We start from the raw sequence: 9,580 nt of genomic DNA on the forward strand, positions 1-9,580 counted from the left end.
AGCATGCCACTAAAGTGACCGACTAATCAATTCTGAGCTCCAGGTGAGTAGAAGATGACAAACAACAGTGTGAAAGAGGTCAGAGAAAATAATTTTTGACTGAATCTGATCGAGACAACAGGGGAAACAGGGCATAGCCAGATTTTGCACTTACAGTTAGGGCCTTGGCGATAATTTAATATGATAATATATCATCTTTCAATAAAATTGCATCATGATGAAATCACATCTCGATATCATGATATACAATTACATCATCTAGTTTGACAATATCAAGCATTTACTGACTTAAATTTTTCAGAAACTCTGATGAAATATTTTGAGGGAATATCAATTAAATAGCTAGAAAAAAACCTAAAATCGAAAATGTTACGTTCATTTGGTACGAAACACCATAAAATGAGAAAATCCTGATTTTTTTTATTTGTCAAGTATTTACACAGGGGTACACAGAAATACCATGTGGTTATTTCATAGACTATCCATTGATTAAATTATCAGAAAACATGCTATATAGTGATATATTTATCGTTGTCGAGATCTGAAATAACCTATATCAGGATAGGAGATTTTGGCCATATCATCCAGCACTACTTTGTGTGGTTTAGGTAAAGTCTGTGAATGCTGAGCGGCATCCAGAGGGTGTGCGGAGGGAGAGCACAGCTGTGAAAACTGGTGGCAAAGAACATCGCCTAGCCACAAGAAACACATGTTCATGGACATGAATCTTATACAGGCGTGGATTTTCATGGTAAGATAAGGACACACACACACACACACACGCACACACACATATCTTACTGCAGAGTTAAGAGACACTATGTCGGATTACCGGGTGAGACCAGAGACAAGTGTTGGCTCATGCTCTGGCTTACTATTGACAGATAAGTGTGGCTGGCACAGAGGTTTACTGCTGCAACAGTAGAGTTAGGATCACACACCAGCTACTGACTGACAGACAGATGTAGTTAGCAGACACGGGCACCACTGATGGAGTAAGTGAGCTTAGGACACGCCACAGGCTTCTTACAGGCAGCAAGACATGTGCTTGGCATCGTATCATATGATGCCCCTATGGAAAACTTTTTTAGTATCTTCTAAATACTGCATAAGACAACAGAATAGTACAGGGTTATAGATTTAGAGTGGGTTTGTATTGCTAAATGACTTGCTGCTTTCCCTTCTCACTTTCTTATCATCTATCTGTTGCAGCTCACTCTTTTTCACCATAACAATTAACACAACATATGCCAAAATAACCTGTTAAGTTTATTAAGACAGCGCTAACACACCACTTTAAGTTTGTTTTAAAAGTGGAATGTTTTGTACACTAGAGAATAACTGTGGAGTTATCTGCCATCGATTTCACTGAACTGTAGATGGAAAGCTGAAGCAGCATTTCCACTTCAAAGAAAAGGGATGCATGCCACCTACATTCCACATGGGTGGTGAGCATTAAACAGACTTACAGATGTATTAAGTATCCAGCACAGCAGCAGCAGCACAGCAGAAGCCATATATTTGCATTTAGATCAAGTATTTGTGCATGGATGAAACAGCAGAGTCACAAGAATGGACAAGCTAATATAAAGATCATCAAAAGAACAGCTCAATTCATTTTTTATAAAGGCTATAATGTCTGGCTAAAAAACAAACATTTGTTCTTTTTCCAGGGGGAAGACCATGCATGCGGCATTGATACTTGTTTTCCCTTCTATACGCTTCTGCTTGATGATTAATGATTAATCCTTACATTTCTTTTCAAATGACAGTAATAGAGGTTACAGTAGTAAAATGCAACACAAGAATGCTGAGAAACAGTGCATGTGTTGCCCTGAGCTGTTGCACAATCTCCTCTCACTGAAGTAGTCACCTGTTGTACCTTTCTATAACAGCCCTAATCCTTACAGTAACCGCTGTATTTATGCAGCACTTTTTACACTGACAATGCAGCTCAAGTCTTTTTCAATAAACAAAATAAAAATGTGACACATTAAAACAAGGGGGAACAGACAATAAAATTGAGACAATAAAAAAATAAACTAAACACATTCTGGTGGATTTGAATCTAATTCAATTAATTTAGAGACACTTTAGTGAGCAGCAACATAATGTTACGCCGTTGAGTGAAAGTTCTCAGTATTTTTCTCTCACATACTTTGACTTAACATCATTGCTTACACTTGAAAGACACCAGCCGTCTCAGGCAGCCTGTTCTCAGAGCTCATACTTGCCCTCTGATAAACTCAAATCTTCCTATCATGAGTTCTTCTGAATCATTTTTGATTTGAGCTCTTCAGGCCATAAGAGATTTAATGCAGATATTATTCTTACTGCTTCTTATCAACTGTGCTTACGATGAATAAAAAGTGCCTTATCTTAACTTTATCTAATCTCTGAGGCAGACGCGAAAAGAGCTTCATTTCTTTGATGCGATGGATAGATTGGAGCTACATCCATCCGAGAGCTGTGTTTCTGAAGTTTTTGTTCCCAGCCCTCTGACTGAACATGTTATGAACCACTGTGTACTAGTCTCTATGATTCCAGTCGGGGCCTTTGTGGGTCCCTGTGTGGTATGCTTTGCAAATACTCAGTACTCTCTCCTGCCTTTGAATTAAGGGGCCTCGCATAGAGAGAGAGAGAAACTGTCTATCACAGTGAACAAAGGGGCAAAAGGGAAAATTTGAAAAGGAGGAGAGAGACAGTCTTGACATTTAATCTGTACAAATATTCTCCCCAGCAGGCAATAACCACAGTCTTTTAATCTATCCCCAGAGCAATAACCACTGTCATTTCCCCAGCCACTGGGGTGGTGTGCTGTAAGGACTCACCCCTCAAGAACTCCATCAGCTTAAAAAGTCTCCCGATATGAAACTCTGTCTATGAAAGTGTGTTACTTTTTAAAGTTAGCTTGAAGAGTAGTACGCAGCAGGATATTCTGTACCCTCCTCTTTCTCTGGAGGTTTACAGTACCCACCTATCAGCCTAAAAGCCCACTGGAATATATAGGAGTGTATTTCCCTTTCCACCTCGGCGACCTACCCATTTACTTAAAGTAAATCCATCTCATGAATTACCACTACAAAAGCATAAACGTACTAACATTCCTTAAGTTAATATCTGGTTTAATAAAGCTCATAAGTATTAAAGTTCTGAATGAGACCATGTGATTAACAATAACATTTGGGAAGATACTCTTCAGTAGGAGATCTACAGTATAAAACAAAGTATTTTCTGCACCTTTCACTATAGTGAGCACAAATGGGACTTCCTTGATGCACTAGGTGGACACCTTTCAGTAGAACATTCTTTACATTCTAGTCATCGTTACCCCATCCACATAAATATGGAAATAACCCAGAAACTGTGCTGACTATGTTGCACGTGGCTTCCGTGTGGGATGTTATTATGGTGCTCATTAGGCATCTAGATTTGAATGCAGTCGGAATAATGACGTGATGGCGAAACAACACCAATAGCCTGCTCCAGCATTTCAAGTTGTGCAGAATGCGAACAAAATGTAACTTTATATAGACTTTCAAGCATCCGCGTGACTCAGTAACCTGCGAGTACAAATTCCCCAGTGCACTGACTCCAGCACCAGTCTGCACATTTGCATTTACAACCGAAATACTAACGGACACCGGAGAGGGGCCAAGTTCAGGGTTACTGGTCAGCAGTGCACTTATCGCTGCTTGCAGCATGCACACTAACCGCAAAGCTATCACACCCTGCAGCTCTCCTGGTAATAAGATAATGCCACTTACCGATTAAAGAATTTAGGAATATTCCCAAAAAGCACGGGACAAGGCGACGGCGCCTTGTGGATGCCATTTAAACACTTGTAAGAAATATCCCAGCACTTGCAGAAGACAACGTGAGGTGAATAGACGGGGATGAAAAAAAAACCCAACACAGAGATATCCAGCTTCAGCTACATGTTCCGACCTACAGGGCTACAGTTTGGTGACTCGCTGGGGTCGAACACGCTTTCGCCATTTTAGCCATCTATCAGGAATCTGTCAGCATCCCGCTCTCTCTCCTCCTCCACTCCCTCTCCCTCTCTCTTTCTCTCTCTCTCTCTCTCTCTCTCTCTCTCTCTCTCTCTCTCTCTCTCTCTCTCTCTCTCTCTCTCTCTCTCTCTCTCCGTCACACACATACAGACACACACACACACACACACACACACACATACACATACACACACACACACACACACACACACACACACACACGCTGAATCTGCTCTCGGAACAAAAGAGCCGACTGCTTCGCTCCTCACGCATGGCAAACATACAAAAACTGCACGATTCCTGCATGTCAATAACACTGCTACAATCTCAGTACTTGTACAAATATGAGATAGTAAATACAAAACTAACAATAGCCGTCTTGATCAAAGTAATCCATACAATGTGATATGTATGCCCAAAATAACAGAACTATGATGTAATACAATATTAGATTCAAGATCCAATACTTTATTGCGATACAACTTAGTTTGCCTCAGTGTGTTCATCATGACAGAACAAACACTCGCAGCAGAAATATAACATAATATATAAACACATCATAAGCAACGTAACCCCCCACCCCATTCAATATTACCAAATCCGTGGACGTGACATATCAGCAGCCCAGTAATATGCCACTGTTAATGTTTCTGACAATAAAACCGGATAAATGAAGAGAATATAGCCACAATGATATTTATTCTGTCAGTGGTTGCACATTTGTGATGAAACAAAATGACAAATAAAACCATAAACCCCTTTTTGTCCACACTGACTACACAGCAGCTGTTAGTGCATTAACAAAACAGGCTCGGTTTCATAAAAGATAATAACAACATTAAATTATGTGAAGTGGATGTGTTTTATTTTTATGGTTCACCTGAAGCTGATATGGTAAATAAACAAGGACTCAGTTATAACAAAGCAGCAGTTGTTCAGCTGCACTGGATCTCCCCCTAGTGGACCACACGTGTATTTTAAACTAAAAAAAAAACAACAACTATTTATCACATACAGTAAATGAGGTAATCATCATCCTCTTTTAGTGCACCTGTTGTGGTATCATGCAGGGCAGATGGACAACTGGTTATTGACTGACCACACACCTTGATAATATTAATGATAATCATAAATATGCTCCCAGTAGATCACACAAACAAAAGCAATAATCATAAATTATGATCCTGTGAATGTTCTCATTCGTCCAGGTCATCGTTATCCTCAAAGCAATTTCAGTCAAAAACAGCTGGACTGGTTGTTTGTCTAGGAAGACATTTCAACTCCCATCCAAGAGGCTTCATCAGTTCCAGTCCCAGCCTGGTCAGATGTGTACATGAACTGATGAAGCCTCTTGGATGGGAGGTGAAATGTCTTCCTAGACAAACAACCAGTCCAGTTGTTTTTGACTGAAATTGCTTTGAGGACATAAATTATGATAATAACTGCACCAACTGGGTTCACTTCACAGTGTGAAATACTTCATTCAGGTGAATTTGAATCTCATTAAACAATACTAATATTTTCTTTGGTGCCTTTGCGTATACTTAAAACATTTGAAAAAATTGTGTATATATTGTTCCTGTTATTCTTTCCCTCTGTTTATATTGTTCGTATTTTTCTATATTTTTTTCCTATGTACTGTGTCTTATTGACGCGTCTTCTATATTTGCTATCCACTTTGCTGCTGTAATAAGGAAATTTCCCCTTTGTGGGACTTTTCTTTTTTGCACTGTGTTGTTGTTATTTTTACCTGGTTTGATTATTTTGTTTACTTCACATTTTGATTATTGTTTGTGTTGCACGGTTTTTGACGAATGTACGGTGTCCTTGAGTGCTTAGAAAGGCGCCTATAAATAAAATGTATTATTATTATTGTTATTATCTTATTTTTTATTCACTAATAAATACATTGATAGATAATTACTTTATTCATCACTGAAGGAAAAGTATGTTGTTGCAGCAATCTGGTAAAACTGAATATGATACAATACAAAAGAATAAAAATAAGATACAATAAAAATAAAAATATCTGGGTATAAAAAAACAAGTTGAAACACAGAACAGAACATGGGCACTTAAACATAAGCACGGGATAAAGCAAGATAAAATAATAGTAAGGTGCAGTGGCATGATGGTGGTAAAATAAAATACTAATGTATATGTACATGCAATATATGATATAATATATGATATGTATGGGATGTGTAGTATGGGTATAATATACATACTGATACTAAAAAATACTGTACTATGACTATGTGGACAGAGAATGTGGAAGAATTTACAGATGTGATTTAGTCCAGGTGGGTGATTGAGGCTCTGACAGAGGTTTATGAATTGAAATTGAAATATATACACTACACTAGTATAAATGTGTCTCCTTCTTCTTTTTCAGGCTTAATCAAATGATACTGTAATTAGTGCTGTGATTTATGTGTTCTTATATTATTTAGGAATTCACAAATAAAATGTATTTTTAAATTACGTATTTATTTACTGTTTTAAAGTTTCATTTGGAAAATCCTTTTAAAGTTCTTCTATTTATTAGTGGATACATTAATGGATTACTAGTTCCTTTCAATTAGACAATAAAAAAAGAAATACTCTATTTCAATTTCTATGTCCCTTGGTGTCATCCGCTACTAACGATTATTTTCCTGATCGACTAACCATTATTTTTGGATTAATCGGTTCACCGTTTTATTCTACGAAACATCAGAAAATACTGAAAAAGTGGCTAGCCTAGTTTTGTTGTTATAATAAATAAACATGCTTTAAAAGACCAAACAACAAACCTGTGCTTGTTTAGGACTACCAGAGCTCCCCTTAGTGGACCAAACACCGGGTCAGTCTCTCAGCATCCATCACCATTTTACACTAACGTTATCCAGTCTAATAGGTGAGATAATTTAGATGAACTAAGGTTTATATATGGGAACTTTGTCATAATAGAAGGGCTATTTCTTTTGCATATCCTTGGAAAACAGACCCTATTTTCTGTTTTTAAGCAGGACCTTGGGGCCAATCATCTTGGTGCTTTGAAACTAATGAAAGGGAAAAATGCAAGATCTGTCCTCGGTGGAGAAGGTGTTTGAGGACCCTTAGCAACCTCAAAACAATTAAGAGTCACTAATGTTATTATTTATTTCCTTATTTTTACTATCATTGTTCTTTTTATATTAATTTTCATTTGAAATATTATTTTCAATACAATTTAAGTTATCCCTTTTATCCAGTGTGCCTTGTATGTATATTGAGAGGTGTTATTATCATGGTTTATATGCCTTGATATTGTAAATTAATTCATTTTGTATTTAAAAAAAAAATCCATTTAAATCCTAATTATTCCTTGAAATCTCGCGAGGTCCTATGCATTTCAACGAGTGTAACGTTCCGATGTTAGCTAATGTTAGGCTAACGTTAGTTGGCATTTTTAGCGTTTTATGTTAAGTCATGTTGAGTCTGTATGGTTGAGTTTGTATGGTCGAAATTACAACACTTAGCTTCTTTCCAGTAAGTGCAATGATGGAAGTTAATGTAAATGTTAGAAAAGTGGAGCTTTTTGACCTGTTGGTGAACTCTCGCACGATGAGAAGTCAAGGAATCGCCCAGTCATTCATCCGCTGAGGGACATGTTCTCGCGATATCTCACTATGTGTCAACGATTTGGGCTAGAACTACAGACCGTCTCCTGTTTCACAGTGGACACAAATTATTCTTGCTCTTTCTAGACTTAGAAACTTAGACTTCTCTTTATTGATCCCTTTGGAATGACTCCTGCAAGGAAATTGAATTTCCAGCAGCTTACAAAAACAAGAGGAAGGTATAAAAAAATACGGTACATGATAACCAATAAACCCTTAGCTAAATAAATACAGAAAGTATAAAGCAATAAACAGTGAACAATAAACTCGCAGTCAAAATATGAGGTAGATGTAAGAATACAGGTAAAATAAAACTTACGGTAGATGAAATCAGATAAGTTAAATCTAAAGGTAATGTATAAGAGAGAATATGTATGACTGTATATGAAAGAAATGTGCAGTAAGATTAAATTATTGCACTTGAGTGGTGGATAAAGTTATTGCACAAAGAAAAGAAGAAGATACGTGTCCAGGTTTGTAAGAGTAGTCTATTCATTCTCTTTTATGGTTACCAGTTTGGCAAGTTTATGGTCACTGAGTCTGTATTTTGTAAGTTTGCCTTTTTAGGGGATGTTTTATTTGGGTTAAATATTGGGCCAAGAGAAATTCTCTGTCCAGTAAATTATAACATTCTAATGTATTGATAGTTTGATTTTCTGTTTTCCACTGTTTGCAATATTTTTGTTTATTATCTTTGGAGATTTGTTATTATTTTATGGGTCCAGACAGCCCTGCTTTATTCTATCCTAACCCATTACCTAATCACGTCAGGGCACCTCGTATTGAGTGTGTGACGTCTGCCACTCCTGACAGTGAGGCCGTAAAGTTGTAGGGGGATTATACACATTTTTATTACTGGTTTATTATTCGGGGAACCTGGGATTTGTTGTCAGGGCCTCTATTAAGTCATAAAGAGAGCTTCAGTATCAGCTGGAAAACAGCAGCTGATTTTAGTTGAAGACAGTGTACACCAATTAAGGCCATCATTGGTATTTGTTTAATCTGCTGAGCGGGGAAAACCAGAAAGGCCAGCCATCCCATTAACCTTTGGTAATTGGTACAGTGTGATTTGTGAGTTGCTGAGTTGTTCTGTAGAAACCCAAAGCTGTTCCGAGGGAGAGATTATTTTGATGATGATAATGGTCATTTTAAAAAGGAGGAAACAGCCTATAATCTGAGGTTGTAGTGTGTAATAAACATATGAACAATATATATCTAAAACGCTGCCATTATTTGGAAGTTTGTGAAGTTAATTGATCCATTTTTGAGGCTGCAGTTCTGAAGTGTTTAGGCCTACAGCTCCCGTGTAGGGTTGCAAAGGAGCTGACAATTTTCTGTAAATTCACGGAAACTTTCCAGAAACTTTCCATGGGAAGTTAAGCTAGGGAATTTTGGAAATATTCGGAAAAATGTAATCCATGGGTTCAGATGTATGGCTTCAATATTATTGTGCTCTGGGCCTCAATAGTCCAGGTTTATGGAAATCATCTGTGCTGTGTGATGGAGGCATTGGGGGCATGGCCTCAATACCCCTGCAGTAAGTGGTGTGCTATTCTCCCGTGTCCTTGCATGAAATCTGGTTGTTTTAGTCAAGATTATGCTAAAATATATTTTCCCCAACTATATTTAAAATCCCTGTTAAGTGCCAACATTCAATTTTGTAAATTACAGGTTTATTCCATTTATTCCCATAAATTCTTGTTAATTCCCATAGAAACTTTCCAAATTAGAAAATTCCCAGAATTTTGCAACCCTGCTCCTATGACCCACCAACGTTTGCAAAGACCGTAAAGAAAAAAATTACTAGACTTTAACTGTTGAACTGGATATGATTGCACCTGCAAGACAATATAATTAAGTTTATCACTTTCTCATAACCCACCATTTATAAAAGGTTTGAAAATAACAGTCTACACATCTTTC

At 37.4% G+C, this 9,580-nt stretch overlaps 1 protein-coding gene across 1 annotated transcript in view; it reads right to left on the reverse strand.

Annotated features, from left to right (window-relative positions):
• igdcc3 (immunoglobulin superfamily, DCC subclass, member 3) overlaps positions 1-3,834 on the reverse strand; it is a gene marked incomplete at both ends in the record, with an annotated part of 54,456 nt that extends 50,622 nt beyond the window's left edge. Inside the window, one exon of the mRNA XM_083913541.1 lies at positions 3,768-3,834. Coding sequence (XP_083769667.1) covers positions 3,768-3,834 — 67 coding nt within the window. The remainder of the gene's footprint in view (positions 1-3,767) is intronic.
• Positions 3,835-9,580: the final 5,746 nt, after the last annotated feature.

The sequence above is a fragment of the Echiichthys vipera genome (assembly GCF_963691815.1).
Source record: "Echiichthys vipera genome assembly, chromosome: 1".
NCBI lineage: Eukaryota > Metazoa > Chordata > Actinopteri > Perciformes > Trachinidae > Echiichthys > Echiichthys vipera.